General features: G+C 42.6%; 2 protein-coding genes across 2 annotated transcripts in view; one reads left to right on the top strand and one right to left on the bottom strand.

Moving 5' to 3' along the window:
* Nucleotides 1-12,669, bottom strand: part of kdrl (kinase insert domain receptor like) — a 44,598-nt gene extending 31,929 nt beyond the window's left edge. The window contains exons 1-7 of the mRNA XM_068715008.1: nucleotides 12,120-12,669; nucleotides 5,502-5,592; nucleotides 3,646-3,863; nucleotides 1,942-2,063; nucleotides 649-808; nucleotides 395-534; nucleotides 125-296 (exon numbers count right to left, since the gene is read on the bottom strand). Of these exons, the coding sequence (XP_068571109.1) occupies nucleotides 125-296; nucleotides 395-534; nucleotides 649-808; nucleotides 1,942-2,063; nucleotides 3,646-3,863; nucleotides 5,502-5,592; nucleotides 12,120-12,183 (967 nt within the window). The 5' untranslated portion in view covers nucleotides 12,184-12,669. The remainder of the gene's footprint in view (nucleotides 1-124; nucleotides 297-394; nucleotides 535-648; nucleotides 809-1,941; nucleotides 2,064-3,645; nucleotides 3,864-5,501; nucleotides 5,593-12,119) is intronic.
* A 3,328-nt stretch (nucleotides 12,670-15,997) lies between these two features.
* On the top strand, nucleotides 15,998-26,059 carry tex11 (testis expressed 11). Its single transcript, XM_068715009.1, has 29 exons — nucleotides 15,998-16,093; nucleotides 18,260-18,372; nucleotides 18,672-18,756; nucleotides 18,842-18,921; nucleotides 19,007-19,087; nucleotides 19,187-19,306; nucleotides 19,537-19,617; nucleotides 19,717-19,802; nucleotides 19,888-19,945; nucleotides 20,040-20,135; nucleotides 20,246-20,327; nucleotides 20,593-20,671; nucleotides 20,824-20,975; nucleotides 21,103-21,188; nucleotides 21,384-21,521; nucleotides 21,724-21,826; nucleotides 21,940-22,064; nucleotides 22,411-22,496; nucleotides 22,858-22,911; nucleotides 23,023-23,063; nucleotides 23,151-23,228; nucleotides 23,358-23,428; nucleotides 23,676-23,789; nucleotides 24,020-24,092; nucleotides 24,193-24,342; nucleotides 24,449-24,557; nucleotides 24,670-24,790; nucleotides 25,447-25,614; nucleotides 25,811-26,059. The coding sequence occupies exons 1-29, from the start codon at nucleotides 16,066-16,068 to the stop codon at nucleotides 25,880-25,882; spliced, it is 2,730 nt and encodes a 909-aa protein (XP_068571110.1). The 5' UTR covers nucleotides 15,998-16,065; the 3' UTR covers nucleotides 25,883-26,059.
* Nucleotides 26,060-26,100: the final 41 nt, after the last annotated feature.

The following is a 26,100-nucleotide window of genomic DNA, read 5'->3' on the forward strand; positions in this document are numbered from 1 at the left end:
ATTGTAGAATCACCACAGTGAGAATTATTTCAAAGTTAAAATGTGTGTGATAATTTTGTTGTGTTTTTTTTTGCTTTGTAATAAACGTTGGACCTCATGGAAGTCGTCCAAAGCATATACTCACCATAGACATGGACTGTTACTGAGACATTGTTGTGTATCGTGGGTTCAAGCTCAGCCTTGCAGTGGTACTTCCCCTGATCCTCCATGGTAATGTTTGGCAAAATTAAAGCCTTGCTCATCACCATAACCTTAGAAGGGCGGTCTGACGTCTTTTTGGTATCGTATTGATTTTCCTGAGGACAAAGGAGGAACTATAAACTCCACTGCTACATTCTGCGAGGGTGTGTTTAACGTACAGCAGCCTTATGTCAAAAGTAAATCCTGAACTTACTCTCTTCTTTGGAAAATCCCATGTGAAGTTGATTCTTCCACCAAAGGTGGTCTCACCAGTACAGTTGAGCATGAGGGTGTCTCCAACCAACACTTTGGTGGCATTATTAGGGGTGATCTTCACATTGTTAAGAACATTAGCTGTAAAAATGGTGACAAATATAAGAAGACTGTTAAATGCTGAAGAAACAGAGAGATCGACACAAATCTATATTTTTCAGCTGAGCAAGATGGTTAGAAAGACAACAGACTCACTCATTCTCTTAGGGATGTATATTGACTTGAACTCACGACCGTTGACCGTGGTTTTGCAGGTGAGTGTGCTATACTCAATATTGGCTTCGTAGGGAATCTTGAATCCAACCTTTGGATCCCAGACCATTTTCTTAATGACCTTCTCTGATAAAGATCGTTGCTGCAATCAAGAGAGTAGAGCAGAGAAGGATTGTCGGTACCGTGGATATTTGGTGACATTCGTGATGTTCGTAAAGAACACTGAGCCAGACAGACTGAAGTGTTAGGCACTCAACTTCATTTAACATGTAACTCGTGCTCTGCTGGTCTCAACTGGGGACAGACATCTGTTAGAGTGAAGATCTAATTCGTTTTTATTGTTTTGTGGAGTGCAACCTCTGTAATCATTTTATGCAATGGCGCACAAAACAGTGTTGACTCGGAAAAAGGATGTACGTGCCTGCTGCTGTTTGTTCTCAGGCCAGAAGTTGGGCTGGGAGAGGAGGCAAGGGAAGGAAGGAAGGAAAGGGAGCAGAAAGGAGGAGTGCCATAGATTCACCAACAGCAGGAAGGTCTCACAACCACTATCTCAGATGTGACTGTCCACGGCAGCCACCATGTCACATATTATATCAATGACAAGAAGCGCACACCTTTAGGGTTGGCATGGTCCCTTTGTCAAGATGGTTTTCATGCCGTCTTTGGTGACCATAACCAGGTTCTTACATTTGACAGAGAGATAAAAAGCCGTGTGCAAACCACATCACTGAGGGAGCTCTCCTCCACTGACATCTTTAGCTGCACTCTGGTATCAAATGTTACAATCCTCATGATAAGTTCGCTGTTGTTTCCTGTGACTGGACACAGTGCGTACTCTTTTTCTCCTGGATTTCCTGATGTTTGTAAGAGAAGGAGGGCTAAATTTAGTCTGAGGGTCTATTCTGAGAAAAAACACTCTTGGAACACCTTCCTGCTCTTACAGGAAGCAGACAGAATGACTCCCATCGCCGCCCCTGAGCTTCACTCAGACAAGCCACTGTCCCTGATCTGTTTCTGTATGCTCAAGTGATTTAACGCACAAAGGGTGTGAGAACCAGCAAGATGCCTTAAGCACAGAGTGCCAAAGCAGCAAGGATATGATAAGGATACCCTGCTGTGGTGTTAATAGCAATCTGGCTTTCTGAGATGGTGTACTGTGTGATTTACTTTTCAAATCCATGTGCAACCAGGTCTTTGGAGCACATACAGTGTATTACTATATACAGCACAATCATAAGCAGAAGGTGTAACGTGTTTGTCTTTGAGAGACCTTACCCCAATGAGTGTAACAACAGTATCAGGAGAGGACGTCCGGCAGGGAACCACCAGGCTGGTCTCATACCTGTAGAAGCCCAAGATATGAAAGAAACGAGGCTCCACAAATGGTTGCTCGGGATCTGAAGAACAAAAAAAACCAACCACAAAATAAGTGAGATCTAAAATACAGGTCAGTCAGAAATCGCATTTCAAAGCAGATGTGGACACTTACTTTTAGTCTTTTGGGATAACCATGTTTTGTAGCAAATTTACAGCTGTTGTTCTGAAATAAACTGTTACGCTAGAGCTGAGTTTAGCTGTGCAATTGAATCAGGGCAATGTCAGGGCATCCAACACAGAAATCAAATCCCAGATCAGTTCATTCTAACCGGATAAGGCAGCAGAGCACAGACAGAGCAATCAGGCTAGTGGTTTGTTCCTACTGGGCAGCCAGGCACCACACGGCCGATGTGGGAAATTCACGACTACACAAATAGTCTGAAATTGGTGTGAGGTCAAGCAGTGGCGGTGTGATAAAGGAACCATTATTTGAAAAGTAAGCATGAAAAATTATGTAATAAACAGCTGAAGGGCTTTGAAAAGAAAGCGTTAGACTAAACACAGGCACAGCAGGCGGCCTGAGAACCACATTCACAGAGAGGGAACAAAGTGCATCCAGCATTTAGTTTAGCCATTGTCTACAACTATTTCATGATTTTATCTTCATATATATTATATAAAATGTCAAAAAGAACACACATCTAGCTAAAATAGGCTGAGGTTGACTTGACACTCAAAATCTGCTCTCCTTCTGCCGCCCAACACAATCTCCATTTCAATGATTCTGTAACTGTAACTGGTGCCATGTGACACTTCGGCGGAGACTTCTGAAAACAGTAGCTGGAACCGGAAATGACCAGGGCTTCCCCTGCAATCACGCTAACCCTTTCACCTCAAGAAGAGACCATAGTAGCAAAGAAACCACCTCCTCTTTCTGTCTCTCTCTCTCTCTTTCTGAATAGGAGAGCTGTGGCAGTAGAATCTGAACGCTTGTAGATTAAAGTCAGCTTCCTAAATCTAATGAATAACTGTAGTCATGCAAAGGGTGTACAATTGCAACAGTTTCGTCTTTTTCTGTATTTCCTTCCTTCTTTCTTTCTTTAAAACTTTCTTCCCTTTTTCAACTTTTTTCTTTTGCTTTCTTTTCCATTCTTGCTGAGAATTTTTTTTTGTTGTTGCTATAATGGGTGTTTTCCAGCTCTTGTATCTTGCGGGAAATATCAGATTACTCATTAGCCATCTTATTCTGTCCATTATATTTCATTGTTTGTGTGCTCAGTTCAACTCCATAGCCCTCCTCTGGCTTCAGCAGATGACAATCACCCTGTGAAAACCTGTCTTTCATCAGGAGTCTTGACTTTCACAAAAACACATTTTTGAACAAAAGTTCATTCTTAGATGGAATAAAAACAACTCAATTAAAAAAAGAAAGCCCTCTTAACTGTGGTTTAGTTTATAGAACAATTATTTGTATTTCTAAACTTTACATTCCGTTTTTCTCATTACGTACATTCTGAACTGAAGGGGAACATGTCAGTGTCATAAATCTATCAGAGACTGCACAGGTTTCTGTTACATTCTCTTATTCCCACTGGTTCAATTACTGCATTTGATAAAAACCACAGCTAATCTGAACTGGTGAGAGCGCTTTGCAGGTCTCACCTGAGACATAGACGTAGATCGAGGTGACGTGTTCGAAACCATTCTTGGAGTATTTACAGCTGTAGCTTCCTGTGTCATTGACAATTAAGCTTGTGACTGTCAGTCTGCTGCAGTGTGAGTGAGAGTGACGTCTGGAATCACACGGCTCCACCGTCACGCCCTCTGATGAGATCGATCGACTGGGATCACCAAAAGTCCAGTGCAGCAGGCCATTACCTCTGACAGAAGACAGAAGGGGACAATATTAGATGAAGGCAAAGAAAATATTCCTCACCGTGTAGAACTTTGTGTAGAACATTTAAAACAATATTAAATATCAAATATGTTGTTTTTCTTTCTAATTTGACACATTACAGTGGATCTGTTCTCTGGCAACAAAGCATTGAATCATAAAACTTGTATTTCGGATCCATTTCGAGGAAAAGTGTCATAGCTGGCAAACTCACAAGCATTTTCATTTAGGCAGCGGTTGTGACTCGATGGTCATTTCAAGTTTATTTTGAGTTATTCTGGAGTCATCCAGTTACTTGAACTTTCACATGGGAACATGCTTCTCCTGAATGATGTGCTCAGCTAACACATTCTTTCCACACAGCATCCATTTTAAAACTCTCATTAAAGAGATCCCAGAGGAACATCAAACATGTCTTGCATACCACTGCCTTTGCCTGCAGAATTTTGGGTCAAGCAACCTCCAGCTCTCGTCCGGTGACAAAAAACAAGACGGTATGGGCCAGGCATCTTAGCATATGGCCTTATAGGGAAGCATTACTTTAGATAGATACGAGTTCCTGAACATTCCTTAGGGGCCTACAAAATGATGCAAGGCTCTCAAAAATTCTTAACAAATGTGAATGCAGCACACTTTGGTCCCACCATCCCAAAAGGAAATTGCAACAGGCTGATAAATGTGGTCCACCACTTGTTCCTGTCAAGGATTGTCCCAGCATCTTTGTAGCCAGCAAGGGTCCTGAGTAAGTATTCAGATCCTTTAAGCTATTGTATAAATACCACAAATACAAGGAACATTCATTTTGTGTTGATTTTGCTGGTCCCTGTGTACAAAAGTGGTTTCCGAGCACTGGTGTTCCTTTAGAAAACCTCCCATTTTTGTGACAGTCTGCCCAGCACAGTCCTGGTTCTGGTTCTCCCATGCCTCCCTTCAGTGGGCCCAGCAATACGGCCTGGGTCTCCAGCAGCATGGTGTTGCTCCCAGTGGGGATCGGAGGAGCAGCGAGGCGAAGCTCTGCTTCTAGCTGGAGGAGGAGACAATGCTGCCGGGCGCTGAGCTCTCCTCCCCCCGCCAGAGCTTTTAACTGCAGGTTGAAGCCGGATCTGGGTCTGTCCGTGGTGGACCGGTTGCTGCTGGATGCCCAGCTGGAATCTGAGCTGAAGGAGTTTCTGGTGGACCTGCATGATTTCATCTGATTTCGCACGGAATCCAATCTCGTGGCCACGATGAGCCTTATTAAGAATAACTTTATAGAAAAGGCTAATCTTCTTGCTTGTTTACTTATGTAGGTCATATAGAGTCACCGGTATTAAATTGAGACTGTTTCACAACCAGTTAAAAGCTCCACACAGTAACTTTAAAGTATCAAACTTAAGTAAAAGTTATATTATCACATTTCTCTTACTAATGTATTAACATGTAAGGAGCATTTCAATGTTGTAGCTCGTTGAGGTGGAGCCAATTGTAGTACCTTATATACTGTAGGGTAGGTTCATCTGTAACAACGCACTATATCAGCTAAATATGACATTGAACACTGATTTAATTTAAACTGAATGTCACGATTGTATTTAAATGTCGTTTTGGTTCACTTGGCATTGACACAAACCGGTGTGTTGCATACCTGCATATGAGGTTCAACGTGTCGTCCTTAGGTCGAATGAGGGGATTGTCTGAGGGCAGAATCTTAGGCGAGTGCTCCGTCTCCAAATGTCCTGTTGAACACACACACATATCACTATTAGTGAGAATGTCCTACAAACCTGCATATTTACAGCATCTCATTAATGTTGTTTGTCTCAAAACAGTAAAAAAAAAAAAAGATTGTAGGAAATCCCCCATGAATCACTTCAGCTGTGCATGTGGGTTCACTTTGTGCCGACATGCTCCTGCCTCTTATGCAAGTGATGGGCCGCTGTGAGAGCACTGGGGGTGTTTCCGGTGCTGGGAGGGAAAGCTGTAGAATGAATAGCGGTCTGGGATGAGCAGAAAGAAAGAAAGAAGGTGGAATAGAGGGGGGTGATACTGGGAGCATGTTAGACCTTGTAGACTGTCTTTTCACGCATTTCCTGAAAATCCACCGCTCAACCTCCTGTAATGGGTGCTCCCTTCCTCTCTTTTAAGAACAAGTCATTTTTTCGACCTTGCACTCTAAGTGCTATTACTGTATTACATTATCACGGGGGAAAATCCGGGGTCGACATGTTTGAATCAAAGGTGGCCTCTAGCCAGCTGTAACTGTTGAGTGGTCCCTTTAACAGTGATCAACATTGGAAACACTGATTCTCACTGCTGTTCAGGAGGTGTCACAGTCACATATGTGATTTCCTTCTTTTCACTGAGCTCCCTGAACAGCTTGTCATTGTGGTCAGAAAACAAAGTTTATTATATCGACCCTCAAAATGTGACGGCCTTCAGGGAAACCTCCATTTGTTGCTAGAATGAAGAAAGACAATGGAGTTACACAACAGCTTACTGGCATGCTGACACACGATGAATACACATGTGTATGCACACGCACAGAGAAAAAACACACACACACACACATACACAAGTACACCTGCATTTACAAATGCAAACACACATATACAGAAAAACACAAACAGAAACACACACGCTGCTAGTATTTGTCTATTATTCAGAACAGCTGTTGTGCTAAGAATGAGCTGACGGTGCCAGTGTTGGCAGTAGCACTCAATATGGACTTCCTCACTAAATATTAGCACATCATTGTTTTATTGTCCGAGGTTACGCAGAGGGGAAGGGATGTGGCTTATACTCCTTCATGCTGTGATACCACGCGCTGTTCAGCTGTATATTAGATTAATACAAATCAAGCTTCCTGACCTTAATAAACAATCCCAGAATTTACAAATCACAAGTTAATAACTATCTGTTGTTGATTTCTTCTGAAAGGTCACACACATTTTCCTTGAGAATGTTCTAGTTTGTCTTTTATGACCTCACATCTGCAGATTGGCAACGAGTCATATAGTTGAATCAATTGCTGGAAATGAGAACTTTGCAAAATGATGGATTAATCAAACTGAATTTGACCCCCGGAGTATTTGTTAAATACAATTGGCAAAATAAAAAGCACAGCACCTCATGTGCTGTCTGCAACAAGGATTTCTGATGTGATAAACAAGCAACCAATGTAAGAATGTTGGCATCTGCTTGAACACATAACAACAAAAAAACATCTTCCTGACCTTGAATTGCACTGACATGAATCTCATCTCTTAAAACTAGACAATTTCTCCTCAGTAACACACTACAGATGGATGAATCAGCAGGGGCCCCCAGCGACCCACTGAAAGAGAAAAAAAGAAACATCCCGCGGTTGTCTCTCAACACCCACACCGTCAAAACTCCCACCTGCCCCACTGCCTTCCTAAAGCGGACCTCAGCAAGCGTCCAGACACCCCTAACCCCCTGTAACAGCTGTGCGCCGCATTCCTCCAGCAGAGAGCCTGAAAAATGCCAGAGATTCTGATTACTGTGTCGGTTCAAAGAGCCCCGAAGCTGGTTTTCATTAAGAGCCATTAAGAAGAGGACAGGCATGGAACAAACTCAATGAGGGAGAGAGAGAGAGAGAAGGAGGCTGTGACTTCTGGTTCTGTTTCAACTGATGATGAGGTCCTGAGCCACACAGCGTCAAACTGATTATTGTCACAGGGCCAGGTTTACTAACATTAGACCAGGATCACACTGGTATGTCCTTGTCCTAACTTGGCATCGATGGGGGGAAGTGGCACATGACACGGTGTTTGGAAGGTTCACAGAAAATAACGACAGAAAATTCAAACAGTGTTGGATCCCAGGATCTACTCTACACTGTTCTGAAATGTCTGCGGAATAGAAAATTCCGTTTAAATATTTAGTCTCAAACAACAGACAGACAATGACAAAAAACTCTCAATAAATGTAAGCCAGAGGTTCAGCAGTGCAGCTGAAATTGTTTACCCAAGTTGACCCTTTTTTGCTTACTTTTCATCAAATGTCAAAATATATAATTAAAAAAATAGCATGAGTTTTGTGTAAAATGATGTTAAATGGTGACAAGATATTTTACACAGCTCTGGCAACATAATCTGAGTGAGGTGCTCTTGTTAGCTATTGTATTTAGAGCTGTCCTTGACAAAGGCATTCTTAGTCAATTACATTTTGTAAACTAATCTATTGTTGATTTACACAATAGTTCTGTAAAATGTAGATTCTACACAAAGAATCGTGCAAAAGCACCATTTTTAATATTGCGTTTACTTCGAGATGTGCTCACAAGTTTCCTGGAACTACGTCATTCAGCAGGAACAAGCACTAAAAATGTCTAATCAACTTAAGAAATTGTAATCGACTAAGACCAAAATGACTGAATAGTTGACAAATTGACTAAGTGGAGTCAGTCCTAATTATTTTATTAGATTACTTCTTGTTGGTATAAATTTCTAATAATTATGGAAAGATTTGCAGTTAACTATTTTGATACTTCAATCCAATAACTGCACAGAGTTACCATTTTACAACAGCTTTACAGAACTGTAGGTTGAGCATAGAACAAATTGAGTAATAAGTGACTAAGAATGAAGAAGCTGAGATGAAATGCGAGAAGGACATTATGAGCTGGCATAACCGTTGGTAAGATGTCTCCACCCTTGCTGTTGCTGCCTGCCACCAGTAAATCATGCTTGATGTTACATAATAAAAAAACACTATTACTGTATGAGATGACTGTAAAGTCACTGAATATGACGGGAAACCCCAAGTCGGATCCCTTCAAGTGCAGTGAATATTATGCGGAATTCCCTTTTATTTTGCAGAGTACACTTCATCTCCCCGTACTTCCTGTGCCGTCATGAAACAACACGACTATCTTGAGAGTCGATCTTTTTGTGGTGTGTTCCAAGGCAAAAGTAACAATACGGCATGATGATTCCCTTCTTGTTTAACCTTGCCAATTCATTCCTTGTACTCCTGTGACAACAAAAGACATTGAAAGGGTGTAGAGGGAATTACAGCTTAACAAAAGAGTGCAGGGTCACTCCTGGTGAGTCATCTTGGCTGTAATGCGGCCATGGCCACAGGAGCGAAACAGTAGCAAAAAGTTGATAATCTGCGCCGGCCACTGGGTTGAACTTCCTGTCCTATAGTGTAAATGGAAAGCACGCGATTGGTTTAGCCTTTTGATGTTCTGATAGTTATAGTAATGGGAAACCAATGCAACAAACTACGCACAAAATTGTTCTCTTAATTCTCAACGTTATTATTTCACCTGTTAAGGACCTGGTTGGTGCTTTGTGTCACTGATTCATGTTTCATGGAAAGTTGCCTTTAGATTGAGATTTTCAAGACAAACCAAAAATTGCACAAAGATGAAACCTTGACAAGACTTGAGACCACCTGCCAAAATAAGTAGTAGCTGCCGCTGCTCCGGCTGTGTTACATGGTCTGGGTGTCCTGAAGTATTCTCTCTCCCGTCCACTTTGCCAACTGCAAGGTTAAGACAACAGTTAGGCAGAGTGCCTTTTTTATTAGCCGTATATTAGCCATTGGAGATTAGGAGGCAAAAATTCCCCAGACTGCTCTTAAAAAAGCAAAATAAATGAACATCTGGCCATGATGGGTGGCCATTCTAGGTTATATAAAGTTGACTAGTGCCAACAAACAGGAATCGCCTGCATGAGACTGCAAAATGGTAAAACCAGAGGATTTCTGTTGCATAACATACGATTAAGACTAGTTGGCAGACAGAAGCTCCTTGAAATTGAAATCTCATGCAAGATTCAAAGAAAACATATTGCTGGCTCAGGATGGATATGCCTACTATGGACCAGATGCTGCAATCATCATATAAGAACAGCTTCACAAAGCAATTTGTTAAGTTAAATCCCTGTGTAAGGGAATGCCTTTTTTTCTGATCTGCTGGCAATCCTCCCAATCCAGGTGAGTGTGTGTGAGTGTGTGTGAGTGTGTGTGAGCGTGTGTGAGTGTGTGTGAGCGTGTGTGAGTGTGTGTGTGAGTGTATGGATGTGTTTTCCTTGTGCTGCCTGTGCAGGCCCAGACGTACCGCCAGTGAGCAATGAGCCCCCACTGAACTTGGTTGACCTCTCATCTCTCCCATTTTCCACTCCATCTCAGGTGTCGGAGCAGGAAAGAAGAAAAAAAAATACTACATGACATATCAACTCACTCTGCTAGAAAGACGAACAAACAAACACTGTGCTCATCTTAGAAGAACAGATGTTTGACTAATACAGCGCAGTGTAGACTAATAGAGAAGAATTACGACCACGATGAGTGAATGAAATTTAGGACAATAAAATAGCAAGGCAGCTTCCAGGGTCAAATTCAATCATCCCTTCAATCACTATTTCTTCCAATCATCACGAAGCTTCACTTTTTTTCCAGGATTTGGCCCTAAAACACCACGTAAAACCATGTAAATGTACACATAGGACTCTTTCCTTGGACAAAGCCTCGAGTACAAGATATAACTGTTGTTAACTACCTGCATGCAACAATCTATGAACTTCACAGACACAGTTCACTGAATTAATAATACATGCATCACACCCCAAGTGATACGCAGAGGGCTTAAAAGTCATTGACCGTTACGCAGGACGACTGAAATAAATCTGAAATGCAAGCATCGTGTCGCAAAGAGCTGCGAAAAGGTTCCCTCTCTCAGTCTGAGCCGTTATGCTTCATTTAAATTGGTGTCAAAAGGTCACCAAGCAACACACTCGACCCGTGCTCACTTTTCAATAAGAAGCAGCTACAAGTGAATTATTAACAAAATACAAAATAGGTCAGACGATCTTTTAGACGCAGTTTACCTTTTCTGCTTGAGTGGAAATTAAAAATTAGAAGACTGTTAAAATGTATCTCAGTAGAATGATAAATAACTTCAATATTATGACACCAACAGGGTGCAGCATGAATCCTAAATATTTTGTGGTTACGCATGAATTCATTGTTTATTTACACATACAGTACATCGGTCACACACCTCAGCATGAATAGAAGTTGATGCACCATCAATGACTAATGGCTCTACCAGTCTCCCCTGCAGGAACAATACCCTGCTGTCCTCCCTGCCATTGTCATGTGGATGCAGTTGGACATAGCTCAATATGAGCACAAGGAGCTCCGGGAAGAAATCTTTGCTCAGGTAGCGTGTCACACTTCCGTGACCTTTACTCGCCAGAACAATTCCAGGCTGCCTCTTGCCCCTACGTCCGCTTCCTCCTTGTGTCTTTCCCACGCTTTGTGTGTGGACAGTGAAGGAAATCTACTTAAAAACATAGTAGACAAAGCTTCATAGGCTAAAAGCATGTAGTGTGAGTCTGTGTGTGTGTGTGTGTGTGTGATGGGGTGGGGGGTATTTCCTTTGTTTGGATAGGCTGTTTATTTGGGAATGGGGAGGAAGGCTTCGTGTGTATCTCAGTGGCACACTAGACCTGCCACAAGGTGGAAGAGCATCCACTTATTATCTATCCATCTTGTTTTTGTGCAGTGACACTCAGACAATGACGCTGATTGTATTGTCTGAAGAAACAGGCTCTCTCTTCCCAAAATATTTAATCCTGTTCACTCACTGATAACAAATGCTGGATAAACATTGGTTTTTTTAATAATATATAACACGGGGCTGATTTTCAATATCATGAGAAAAAATCCAAATCAAACAAATCTAAATTTCACCAAGAAAATCAGTCTGATATTAAAATGTAGTCTACCCGTCTGTTACAATTACCTGTCAGTCAACACATTGTATTAACATGAATAATCACCCAATTACAACGGGACAAGACTGCCTCTAGCGCCTAAAATGAGTACTGCAGAGCCAATGACAGCCTTGACACATCATTTTTCCTTAAATACTCAAATTGGATGTTCTACTGAAATATGAAATACTGAAATATCCATAAACACTAAAACATATCCCACAAATATAAGGATCAAATAAAAAAAACGGCCAAATAATTCAACTATTGGTAGCAGCTCAAAGATAGAAATAATAAGATTATCATTAATCATCATTAATTAATAAATAAAAAGCCATTCTCTGTACTTCTTCTGATACGTGACAGCTGATTGGGTCAAATATCTGTTAAACATCATGCGTTCAGCCATTCATTGAAACGAATCTAACAGTGCGACGTTAGAACTCTGCTCTTCCATGCATACAACTCTACTACGCGTAAATAATTGATCTGTATAAGCATGAATGACTTCTTACCATTTGTGAGTGACGAACAACACAAGATGACAACGAACAATCTGAAACAGTCGGCTGAGACCATCCTGGCAGCTCTTCACCGAAATCCACACCGTGGAATTGGAAATAAAGTGATAAGAGTTCCTTGGCGGAGGCTAATGATTCCGCGTGACTGAACAAAGTCTCTTAAAGCGAGTAAATCAAAAGAGTCTTCTTATTCTCATAAAAAATAAAAACCGTGTTGTTAATCCGCAAAAGCCTCAGGTGTACATGCACAAAGCGGCAGTGGTTCTCCCGTATCCCATGGCGCGTTTCGCAGGGGAGCTCTCCTGCGCAGCTGGGCTAGTCCAACGCCCGATCCGGCAAAGAGGAGACGGATGTACCGCTGTATCCTCGAGGCAGGTGCTCTCAATCCAAAAAAAAAAAAAAAAAAAAGTAAGATGAAATAAACTCGATGGTTTGCGACAAATAAAAGTTTGAGTGAGTGGTGTATCAGCGTCTGACTGGTCTGGTGGAGCCTACACAAACCAGATTAATCTGCTCAGTGCTTTTCATGCGCGCCTTGGACAATTTCTCCTCCCTTTCGCCTCTGTGCAACACTTACAGTCCATGCGTGAGGCACGTTTTATGGAGACACAGAGGAAGGACGCAACGTCACTCTTTTGGGGGGGACAAACTCCTTCCTTCAGGCTGCTGAGGAGGGGACAACCTCATGAGAAGTAATGATTATCTATGGTAATTAGACCAACTTGATGCGTAACTCTTACAAATGAACAGGGGTGATACAGTAACACCGTTAAACATGGAAATATGAAATAGAAAATGGCTGTAATTGTATTTATTTTCAGTTGAAAACTCCACTGGAAAGGCAACTGAAATGACCCCAAAAATGGGTTTTATCACAGCATTGTTTCAATCGTGATTAATATCACCTTATTGATCTGTGGTCAGAATATGTTTCTAAATGACTCTTTGAAGTTAAATTGGTAGAAATAGATCATTAAACCTTTTTTATCTGACCTCTGTGTGTAAAGCTGCCTTTGATAAAAAAAACAACCGAGGCTAAAGGTAACAGCAGTAATCTTGTCTTTACGTGGAAATCATTGCGATATCAGATCGAATCTGTTCTAAGTGTTTAGAATAAATATTTGCTGCGTTTATTTTTAACTTTAGAAACAGGACACGCTGCTTTTTATATCAATGTAAACAATCCTCTTTTGTCCAGCAGTACCCTGCAGTGTGTGGATGTGCTGCAGACTGTTTTCTTTTATCACCACAACAATTACTCTGCTGCTGTAGGTCACAGTAGCAGGCACTGTAAATAAGAACATCCTGCCCTCACCTTTCCGCCAGCGTCACGACTGAACAGCCACCATTTTGGGGACTGGATCTTGAGTGCAGGGGATTATAGGCACGGCACCAGTTGGTGAAATGTGATGAGCACCACTCTTCCATTCCTGTAGCAGGAAAACAGAGAAAAGCCCCATGAGAACATGGAACAATTCATACCATCGTGGTCGTGGGAGTCCTTTTGCATTCTGGGATGCGCAGAGACCAAGTCACCAGTCAAGAATTCAAATATTTGCTTTTGCACGAAATAACTCAAGGATATCAAAAAGTATGTCCGTATTTGGTAGAATGAGCACACACAAAACGCTGCCTCTCTTCTGTGTCCAATGAGGGGGACAATACAGGATTGTTGTGCGTTGTGTTACTTTGTTCACTTTGGTGACAGTGGACTCTCACTATAACATTAAAGTCATCTCACTTAGTAGACTTGGGAATTAGCTTAACATCAAATTCACAGGATTCTGAAATTGTATTAGTAAATGTCTACAAGACATGGGCTCTCAAGTCTGAATGATGACATATTAGTAAAGATGATATGGTATAGGGTTACACTTTTTTAAGAAAAACATACTAAATGCACAAATAAAAGGTGAGGTTTGCAAGAAACGTCCTTGTCCAACAATCTTCTTAGTGTGTGTTCACATGTAAGTCTTCAGTAAAGGAGACATTCCCACTCGGCCAAGAGGGCAGCAGATATGTCTCCTGAAAAACAATTGCTGGAAGTAGCTGATAGGGGTTTGGTTTGAAGTGTTTTATTTTAGAAGCTGGTGTTTTAAACACACTATGGGGGACTAACTGGTCCTACACACACAGCATGCACTCTTCCTTTCGACCCCCAACAGCAAAGTCTTCTTCAGTGAATGAACCAGTAGAAATAAAGGTGGTTCTTTCTGCAGAGGGGTGGAGGGAGTCTGACCGCCTGCCCCGCTGATCAGATGCCTTTTAGTCTTGAGTGGAAACATAGTCTCCAGACCCCACTCATACTGCAGCCTTGGAAGCAAGGCATATCATTTTACGGAGTAAATGCTGGTGGAAAAAAACAAGATTGATCGGCCACAATATTAACAAAACAATTTCTTTCATGAGAGCAATATTATGAATTGTTGATATTTAAGCCAGGGTCCTGGACAGAGGTCTGCACTAGCTGGAAAAACTAAAATAATTCATGCATACAGTTTCTCAGGCAAGTAAATGGCCCAAGATCTGAACTCTCTCCATAAGATTATACAACTATCTGATATAAATTATTCTTATCAAGCATTTTAAGTTCAACATCCCCATTGGATTATGAATAACACATGATATCAACAATTTGGAAAAATGTAATATGGAATAGAAATACATCAATTCATATGGAATCCAATAAAAGATTTTGAAAATGTATCATATTAGCAGAATTAGCTGTCAAGTTTAAGGTACCACTGAATATCTTGTTTTTAGAACAGCAGAGCTCTCTCTTCACAGAGTAACTGTTCATGCCTGCTGTGATTACTCCACTGTTTTAAAAGTGGAAAGGTCTCCGTCACGTTGGCCAAACTATCTGGTTGCTGTTGTTAAATAGGCCCGTTATGGCTGAATACAAATAGGGTATTGGTTTCCTAAAGTAGTGGAGCGCATGTGGTACTTGTTGTAAATCTAGACCTGCAAGACAGTGAAATGCATTAAGCACGCATTATTACTATGCTGCACAAGAAATGCACAATTACGTTTTTGTTTGTTTGGGCACTGCATTTAATATGCGAGACTAGCTCCACTTTGTAGAGAAGAAACTTTAGTATTTTGATATGTTAGGATGATTTCTTTTCTACAACTTGTTACAACAAAAGAAAAAGAAAAGGTATAACTAATACAGCTTATGTTGGCAATGTTGTGCAACCTCTCCAGCAGGTACTGACACTAGTGCACCCATAATTAAGGTTATTTGCTGCAGCTGTGTTTACAAAGCCAAACAAATGTGACATTTCTATTCTATAGGTTCAATTTAAGGATTCTGTCTGTCAAATTTGACAATAACATCAGTATGCCATAAACTGTAGATGGGTGGTTTCCACATGTCGACCCTGGGAAACATACATTGAACATTTGACCAAGGGATAGAGGCATTGTTGAGAACATAAAACCCTTTGAAAGGTCTCCTTAAGGTATCATACTAAGAGGATATAGAGCTAGGGAACATAGGAGACACACTCTCCATAACTCCAGCCAAGGGCCTTTAATTGCAGAATAATGATAAATAACAGCAGCAACTGAGGATTTTTTTTTGTCATGCATTAATGCAGAATTATATAAATATCTAAGATAATGACCAGTACAACCACTTTTTCCCCCTGTTGCAAGCAGGTGGACCATAACTTGCCCCAACATTAGTAGCCATCATGGTATGTAATATTAAATAGGGCAACCAAGTATGAGCTATATATTCTGAAACAATATAAACCAGTCGCAGAGAAAGTCTTGGAGTTCACACCAATACAAACTTTAATTTTGTTAAACTAACCTTCAGGCTCTTCCCCCTCCTGGACAAACTTCGCGGCATTTGTGACACCTGTCAATCAAAAACAAACGGCGCCAACATTAGCCTGATGATAATTCATTTACAGGTGGTGAAACCTAAAGCATGGAGCGGTTTGTTTCGACGGTGAAATGTGAGTAACTATCCCTTTCAGCTGGTCTAACTACTAACGCTACAGCGTCATTTGTCACTTCCAGTGACTTCCATCTTATCTGGGCAGCGGGTCAGAAACTGTTGGCTAGGCTAACTAGCTAGCTTGTGTGTTTATGCTAACCTGATCTCTGCGTCGTCTCATTCACTTCGCTAACAAAAGTTTAAAAGTACAGCAATATACACAGTAAATGTTACATTAATATGGCAAACTAACACGCCTTTTTTGATACAATTACTTTTAACTTGATCTAAGTTACCTAAATATTAATAATTATGCTTTATTGACCCACTTGTGACTCAATCAAATCACCTAATGTTAGTAGCTATAATAGTCTATGGGAGAAAACAATGGGTGATCAATGGGAATTTTGATATGTTGTTGATATTGATGTTATTTCTTAAGTTAAAATACCACACACTTAGTTAATGTTACTGGTTACGGCTTCTGAACTTTGAGAGACAGCGAGATCCTCCTTGTGGCACTGGCACCTCAGTGGCACTTCAGCGGCAAGCGTCAGTCAGGTGCCACAACTGTGGCAGTCGTTCGGCGCTCGTTCGGCGCTCGTTCGGCAGTCGTTCGGCGCTCGTTCGGCGCTCGTTCGGCAGTCGTTCGGCGCTCGTTCGGCAGTCGTTCGGCGCTCGTTCGGCAGTCGTTCGGCGCTCGTTCGGCGCTCGTTCGGCAGTCGTTCGGCGCTCGTTCGGCAGTCGTTCGGCGCTCGTTCGGCAGTCGTTCGGCGCTAGTTCGGCGCTAGTTCGGCGCTCGTTCGGCGCTCGTTCGTTCGGCACTCGTTCGGCGCTCGTTCGTTCGGCGCTCGTTCGGCACTCGTTAATAAGCTGCCGAGCTGAGCGGGTGGAGCCACATTTCCTGACCACTCATTGTTGTCACGATAGGATTTTGATTAAACTATATTACGAACTGTATTGCATCAAACAATAAACAGATTAATCGAAAAGTAGTAGAAGATTATTATTGGATAATAATGAATGGATAAATTAATATTAAATCGCATGTAGTCAACTATTGTTGCTAGCATACTCCCATCGGCCCACGTTTATTTATTTATATTTATTTTTTTTTTCTTCTAATGTTACCTTGGTGTGTGCTTGCACCATAGACTAACAGTTGACTTGCATACGGTCATTCTATTGCCTTCACTTTTATTTTGACATTTGTTTACTTCCGGACTACCTGTCTTACTTTGCGTCGCTCTTCAAAAGAAAAAAACAAATAATCCATAAAACAGACAATCAAAACGTACACGGACCAGGGGGGCAACAATCCTCTGACGCCTTGTGGCACTGCTCTGACTACTGGCGACACTCCTGTGACTAGTGGTGGCACTCCTGTGACAACTGTTGGCACTGGCAGCTTGTGGCACATAATGACCCCTACGTATAAGCAGAGGAAGAGTGAAAATATTACTTCTTTTTTTTTAATGATTCGAAAATTTAGGCATAACCACTTGTCAGGGTCATTTGGCACTCTGTAGATGCTTGGATGTCACGAAAAAGTGAAAAACAAACAAAAAAGAGTGAAAAACGTATTAGTTATTGATTATTGCAGCTGGTAATCTTTGACTATTAAGGCCTAATAATAAAGATAGTATTTTTATTTCAAAACGGTCAAAATCATGACGTTGATGGCGGAAGTATTTAAATAAAGTAAAAGTTGAACCTGGTTGCTCACAGGCATACCGTTATAAGCCAGTTACATAGATTGACTTATTCGGACCGTTACTGAGTTACATTTCCCATCCGATTTCAATGGGTGCTGTTTATATTCAGGGGTTTATGATCTACGTGTTAGAAAACAAGTTTTTTCTCCAGTTAATTAGAATCTACTGTGATGATAAAACTGATTTATGGCAGCTGACCTATCGTAACAACAATGGGTGCTCTCAGGAAATGTGACTCAGCTCGGCAGCTTATTGACGGGTGCCGAACGAGTGTCACTCGCTTGCCACAGTTGTGGCACCTGACTGACGCCTGACTGACGCTTGCCACAGACTAGCCACTGCGGTGCCAGTGCCACAAGGAGGATCTCGGCCTTGCACTGAACTTTTGAAGAGTTCATTTTTCTTTATTTTTGGGAAAAAACTCACAAGAAAACGGTTGAGTTTGTGTGCTATCAACATGTCGTCCGCAGGTCTCATTGATAACCTGCTGCACAAACAGCCAGCAGAATACGAAGAGGTGATAGAGGAACTCTTCTCTGAGGTCTCTGGCCTGGACGGTTTCCCCAAAATACCAGATCCACAGGTAGACACAAGTGTGTGAGAGAGTTATAGTTTGACTGTAGTAAATTAGCTAACAGTCAAAGAGTAAAATCACTCTTGCAATGCAGGATCTTCCATATGTAATACCAACAAGCCTTTTTATAGTTAATGTAAGTCATCAGTCTGATTTTACATTCATTTAAATTACCTCTGTAACTAAGTTGTAAAGTGTAGTCACAGTTAAGTTTTTTTCTATTATAGCATTATGCCACTTTTAAATAACTAAAGCTTGGCAGAATATGTGAGTTGCATGCATATTTCATCTTCTTACTCTTCTTACAGCTTGAGGAGTGTGCCATCCAGCTGTGGAACTGGGCAGTTACTAAGAACGTGGGCAGCACTATAAGCACAAATCAGAAAGCTAAAGGTACACTTCTAATTGCAGTATTTGTTTACATGATCATTCTCCTGAGTCTGGCCACACAGTCAAACGTTCTCACCGTCCCTCACAGTGCGTCACGTCGCATGCAGTCTGCTGTGCTGCTGTGAGCCGGAGAATCCAACAGAGGGCGTCATCCGTAAGCAGATCCTGGTACGCAATACTGTAGGCCACCTCTGTGAGTGCTGAACATTTCGGAGGGGGACACAGTCTGTTTGTCAGTGTGTAATCTTTACAGATGGCCAGCAAAACAGGGAGAACCTGGCTGGACTGCAAGAATCCCCAGATGGCAGATAACTTCTTAAGATTTGCTGTCAAGGTGAAGAAGAAAAAGTTAACACTCAAATTGAGAGGGCGTAGATTAGAGCGCACAGTAACATGGCGTCTTTACAAGTTATACAACATTCAATATCCCTAGAGCCTGGAGACCCTCTATGGCCAACTAACGTCCAGAGGTGACGGAGCAGCTGACGCCGCTTCATCCAAAGGGGACGTGGAGAAGGATCTGCTTCGAATCCTCTCATGTCAGGCAGAATCGGTGAGCCGTGGCACATGTGATGTTCAACACCTTCGACGTGAATATTTGTTCTTGTGATATTTGGCAGCTGAGGAAGTGCTATTCTGACAGACTTGCAGTGTGAAGTGTGAGACAGCTAAAATGCGAACTGAGAAACAATGAGAAGGGGGGGGAAATCTCATTCTGTGCTAATAAGGACTGTTATATTGTTTCCTGACATTTAACAGTAAGTTCAAGTCTCTTCTTTGCAGGCCGTAACTCAAGGGAACAACCACGAGGCTGTGGTCTATATGCAGCAGTGTAAAGACATGCTGCTGCGGCTGCCGAAAGATGTAAAACAAATGCCTCTGTTATCGTTATAACAACACATTTACAGTACATGTTGCTTATTGAAAGTGGGGATGTTAACTGAATATATTTACTCAATGCAGACTGCGTACCTCTCCTTTATGTGCTACAACTTCGGAATAGACACGTACAACCAGAGAAAGTTTGAGGACAGTGCCTTTTGGCTGGGGTAAATAAAACGTTTCATCTCTACAGAACGGTGCTGAGAGACGATCCGGTGGGGAAAGTAAATTTCTTCTTCTTCTCTTTCTCAGCCAAAGCTATGAAATTGGGAAAATGAATGTGAAATACGCTCCTGGATCTGAAGTCCAGGTGATGCAGTGCAATACAAAGGCGACGAGTACAAATTAAAATAGTAGTTATTGTTGTTTTTTTTTTAATCTGTCTTAAATTTCCCTCACACTAGGCCAAGGTTTTGAGGCTCCTCGCCACGGTTTATTTAGAGTGGGACTGTCAGAGGTTTCAGGAGAAAGCTCTTAATGCCGTCAGCTTAGCCAACAAGGTGAGATATGATACATCGTTCTAAAATTGTATTTCACGTATACATTTTGAAGCATGCACTTACAAAACAAAAAGATTCTCTGTACATAATTGTACTACGCAATTTGACAGGAATGTGTGAGCGCCTCTGGACTGTACTTAAAGGTCAGAATACTCCTGAAAGGCGGGGCCTCAGACGATCATATCAGAGCAGGTTAGTTATTACCCAAACCTCATTGAATTATTTATACTTCAATGTTGATACTTCATAAACCAAGCAGTAGCAGCGGATACTCCAGGAAAGTGTCTAGAATGATGTAACTACTCCCTAGGATTTACACCACAGGTCAGCTGCTCCAGTAGAGCTGCTCAGTCTCAAACAGTAGAAGCTGGTACTTGGACCCTCCTGTGTGCTCATGTGTGTGTATACGGATGACTTGCACAGCAAGTTAAATGCACAATTGTTTGTATGTTTTCAGGATTTAATGAGATGCTGGAAGCAAATGTTTCCCTTGAACTGTGTCTGAGCACAGTGAAACTGCTCATGTCTGAAGACAGGTACACACTTCAGCATATCTACTAGTACCCTCGCATGTCTCTTTGTCGAAAACACACACTCAGCCTTGCATAAACATGTGCACAAATACACACGTGTCTTTGAAGGAATGCCCTGCTGTTCAACTCTGAATGTCTGTTTTTGATTTTTCTAGAGAAATGCTGGCTTTTGAGTATTTGAAGCGCGTGTGTCAGCACTTCGAGGCGTCCCCTGACCTGGGAACTGCTCTCGTCTTGCACATTGAGCTGCTGCTGCAGAGAGGCAAGGAGCTGTTGGGCCAACAGAAGATCGAGGATATCATCACCGGTACAGTTCTAGTACAACTCTTCTTCAAAAGATGGTTAACATGGTTAATGTTATAATAACGCAGGGAACACACTGTAGCTGTGCCTCTGTATGAGTGTTAGTATGACTATTTATTACACCCACACAGGACACTATACAGGAAAACAGCTGTCTCCACAGGCCCTCACAAGTCTGCATTTCATGCTGTGGGATAAAGCGTCCAACCACTTTGAGGTATGCTAAACATAGCCGTGTTGTTCCTTAATTCACAAGATATTTTTATAGTGTACATACCCATGTATAGTTATCAGCATGGGGGCTCAGTGATCAGCCCACTGTTCTTAACTAGTGAGCGCAGGTTCAATGCAAAGGTTTCATTTCCACACAGGGATAAACAAAGTATAAACAATGCACCATCTTTCTTCCCAGGCCAGAAACTACTCTGAGGCTCTTCAGTGGTACAACTACTCGCTGAGTTTCTTCAAGGCAGGTCAAATGGAGCCCAACTCAGCCAAACTTCAGAGGAACAGAGCTTCCTGTTTCCTGCAACTGAAGCAACTGGAAAAGGTAAGCGAACCTGAGCCACAGTAACAAGTCAGGGAGGTATCCGTGTTGAACAGTAGGTGTGTGTGTGTGTGTGTGTGTGTGTGTGTGTGTGTCAGATCTCACCGGCTAGCTTGTCACCAGCCACTACGGCAAACGCTCCTGCTGCAGTTTTTACAGTTCATGTATGTTGACGTGTGTTTGCATGTCTTTGAAAACTTTCCAGGCCAAAGAAGCGATTAAGGAAGCAGAGCGATGTGATCCTGACAGCATTTTCACTCAGTTCAGCGTTTACAAGATTGCAGTGCAGGAGAACAATGTGGAGAAAGGTATCTACGGAACACTAGTGGTGTGATACGCTAGTAGTGTTGCAATCTCATTACAGCCACATTTTTTTTCAGGTATATTCTCTGTGGTGATGAGGCTGTTGATCTGTTTCCAGCTGTAGAGGCCGTGAATGCGATGGGACTTCTGTCCAAGAGCGCTGTTGCCAGTTCGGACGGACTGCTGGTGTCGGAGAACGCTGCTTCCAAACTCCTCAGTCTGGCCGCTCAGATTGCTTTGGAGGTAGGACTCATCAAAGGACCCGTTACTCGTCTCTGTAAACCGGTTGTGGAGATTGTGGATTCAACGGGGTTTAGTCCTCAAAAGAGGTACTTGTGGGTTGGAGTTTGTGGCTGGGAAGACAATGTCGTTGGGTAAAAACAATCGGCTACCAGAGATAGAGCTGTCTGTCAACCTCTCCAGGCCTATTTCAATCAGCAAACACACTGGACTGCAACCAGGCATTAGCAATTAGCGAGGGTGAAGTCTAAAAAAAAAAAAAAAGAATCCTATTTTAAGTATACTGCACGATTGTGATGAATGTGACTGGTGGGTGGTGGAATAAAAGAGGAGGTTGTTTGTGTGACAGAATGAACAGCAGGAAACCGCCATGAAGGCGCTGGAGAGCTTGTGTGAAAACTCCGAAGACGAAGCTCAGGTTCTGACTGCTCTCAGGTCTGTGGGAACTGCTGTACGCAAATGACGAGTTAAATACGCAAAATCAATCATTTGTCGGCATGAAAACAATAATCTGTTCTGATACAAAAATTTGCTATGAGAACAGAAATATATCTATATCTTGTGTTGTGTTGGGACTGTGTGAACAAAACATGATGGTAGAGTTTCACACATAAAGTGACAACATTTAGTAGAGATGGCTTCTGTGCTGCTGAGAGATTGTAGTGAGTCTGTTAGTTTTCCATACACCTCTATGATCCACTGACCTATATTCCACTGGAAGTGTGTCTCTGTATAATACAGTTAGTAGGTGAAAGAAAGGAGGTCAACACCAGTTTCTCCATTCATCTTCTCATAGGTGTTTGGTTCGACTCGTGCTCTCCACAAAAGAACAATCCAGTGATGAGACGAGGTGAGGGGAAGGGAAAGTACCTGATAAAAGTATGATTGTATAGTATTATTGATGCTTTCAATACATCAGAAACACAGGTTTACACCCACTACCTTACATTACTCCATGCAGGAATGTGAATCTGGATGTCCTGCTGCCGTATCTGAAAATGGGTGAGTACATATGCAGCAGGGGTTGAATTGCAGTTTTGAGAATAAACGTCTCAACTTACAGCGTCTGCTGTTGTGTTTTGTTTGCAGCTCTGCAGAAAGTTTCACACCAGTCTCGCTTGACTGTTGAGCAACGCACGGAGGAAGCGAACTGGTTCAGGAAGATCGGTACTAAGACTCTTTCTCTACCTCAATCTGTCATGGTACGCTATCGCTTAACAATCTTGCAGCACCTTTATTTTGTCTGTGTGTGTGTGTGTGTGTGTGTGTGTGTGTGTGTGTGTGTGCTTGTTACAGCGTGGAACTCGGGTGTGCAGTGCGAGAGCAGCCCTGACAGGATGAGGGATTTCTTTGTGCTCTCTTACCAGGCAAGACCCCTTATTAGCTTTGTCGGGTACATTAATCGATACCTGCAGTACGAGGGTGTAGATCAATAACAACCTGAACAGGGATTTAACATTGCTTTGGGAAGATAAACATATCAGTTCAAGATAAAGAATCAAAGAGACCCACAATGACCCCCTTCTGTCCTCTTCAGCAGAATACCTGTAGTCAATTTACCTGTGTGTTATTGCAATCAAAATGAAACTATATGACATCTGCGTGACCCCGTAGCTCTCCCAGCTGTGCCCTCCCGATCGCACCCTGCTCATGTGCCAGAAGACGTGTCTGCTAATGGCTGCCGCTGCCTCTCTGGAGCTCTGCAGGAAGTCTCTTCACTCTGCCCAGGTGTGCCACCCACTCCCTCTGCCCGTCTCCCACATTTAGCACGCTCTCCCTCCACATGGATGGAAATGTACCAAGTCCAGTGGAGAAGAGAGGTGACTAACGCACATTATCGGCGCTGGCGTAGGCGTTTCGTTTTTTAATCCCTCTAGCCTTTGAAGGAGGAAGTGGACACTAGATGGCGATGATGAATCCCAGAATGCTTTGTGACGCGCTTTCTGTTTGGTTCACAGACCGAGCAGCTCACTCAGGCTCTGGAGTACATTCAGATCTGTTGGGAGGTCTGGAAGACCATAAAAGCATCAGGTACCTTTAGCAGCTTCACTACCCGAATAATTAGAATATTTATTTGCATTTGTCTTTTAAAATGAAGCTAAAGAAATGTACTCTCACCGCGCACTTGTAGGAAGCTCCCCGACAAACCCCTCAGACACACTGCTGCTGCTGTACGAGTTTGAGGCTCGAGCCAAGCTGAACGACCCCAAGGTTGAGACGGTGCTGGAGTCCGTCCTGGAGCTTGAAAACGTCGAAACCAAGGTGCTGGAGACGATTGCAGGTAAACGCAGAAGCTCGTTCGTCTGATCTCTGCTGACACATGTAAAGAAACACACACGTTCTACTATTTCCAGTATGTTGGCATCTTTTTTTCTTTATATTTGTAGCGTTAGCCATGGAGCCTCCAGCCCACTTCCCTCTGCTTTGTAAGAAGGCCTTGAGGGTCGCTCTCTCTCTGCACAAGAAAAAACCACAGGCTGACCTGGCTAGCTGCAGGCAAACCCACCACCACGCTACATGAAGATACCCTTAAATATTCCCCACGAAGTGCTCATTGGGATGAAATTGGTTTTAACGGTGTGCCTGTTTTTTGTGTCTCTTATCTTAGCAAGTGCGTCCACAGCCTGATCAAGCTGTCCCTCCCAAGCGGCGTGTCAGAGGTGGGGGCCCATGTGCTCGAGGAGGTGTGGGACTACTACGAGGAGGCGCTGTCCATCATTGCAGCCGCAGTGAGTCAGCGCCAATCACACGTGGCCATCCCTCGGCAACCCACCTCCTGTTCGCTCCAACAGGACTGCTCCCTGCTATATAATTAACCCCCTCTCTTCCACTCCATGCCTGCCTGCTGTTATAGAAGCCTCTCTTTTTTTTTTTTTATCAATGGGCTTTCAGCCGCACTTCAATTAGCAGATGCTTCCATTCACCAACCCCCTTCCTGCCAATTTGAATGCTAATGTGCTGTACAAGTCATCATACTGCCGGTGAGCTTGCAGCTCTGAAAGAGGCATCAAATTATTGAGACACTGCACTGCTTCAGAGGCAGCGCATATTTCCCCTTTCATTTTGAGTTATTACTCAAAAAGCCGTGGAATTCTTTGGATCAAAGTGAAAGATTAAAGTGGTGTGAAAAAAAAAACCCAGAATGAAACTTTAGAAATGATAGACCTTCCAGTTTGTTTACGGTCTGTTTAAAGACTTCAAAGCATTAGTAAAGGTTAACATACAGTAGAACAGGATTGGATAAGAGTTACTCACAGGTTTCACCCAATATAAAAAAACAACAAAAAACAAACAGATTTCCTTCCATACACTTTGTGCAAGCGAGTCACCCAGGTGGCCTCCGTTTAACGGCCCTCTGAACATCCTCCTGCTCTTCTCTCTGCAGCCGGACGACTTCCCGGAGATGGAGACCCTGTGGCTGCTGACTCGGGCCTGGAACACGGGGATACTGCTGTACAGCCTGGCTCAGTACCCCGAGGCCGAGAAGTGGTGCGGCCTCGCCATGAGCTTCATCCGCCACCTTGGATCACTGCAGGAGAGCTACGAGACACAGGTACAGGACTGGAGGGGAGGGGGGAGGGGGGGGGGGTATAGCACGAGAGAGAAGAGAGAAGGAAAACCTGACAAAGGCTTTGGCCCCACAAACACACGTCTTGTGCTAAATCAAGTATATAACCGTCACTGTGGGCCCTTCAGAGCCAATACCTTTGTAAGCCGTACCGTATTTGTTCACCCTTGTGTACCCACAGATGTCGGGTCGCTACAGTGAAATCCTGGACAGGTTGGACAAAGCCAAGAGGAACCTCAACATGGAGGAATAACTGAACTGGGACAAGCTGTCTCAGCCCGCTGTTAACGGCCTGTTCTGCCTTTAAATGATTCAGTTCCAACAGTTTGTTGCAGTTCAATGTTATTGATGTTCAGACATTCCAGTTGGATAAAGTGTTGCTTTGAATCTGTGTAATTGTGGGATACAAGTTGTTGAGAAACATATTCTATCCAGGTTTGGTTTAATAAAAGGCCAAAATGCCAAAGAAAA

The sequence above is a fragment of the Cebidichthys violaceus genome, unplaced genomic scaffold (genome assembly GCF_023349555.1).
Source record: "Cebidichthys violaceus isolate CVI_PGR_0920_01 unplaced genomic scaffold, fCebVio1.0.p SCAF_2, whole genome shotgun sequence".
Lineage (NCBI taxonomy): Eukaryota > Metazoa > Chordata > Actinopteri > Perciformes > Stichaeidae > Cebidichthys > Cebidichthys violaceus.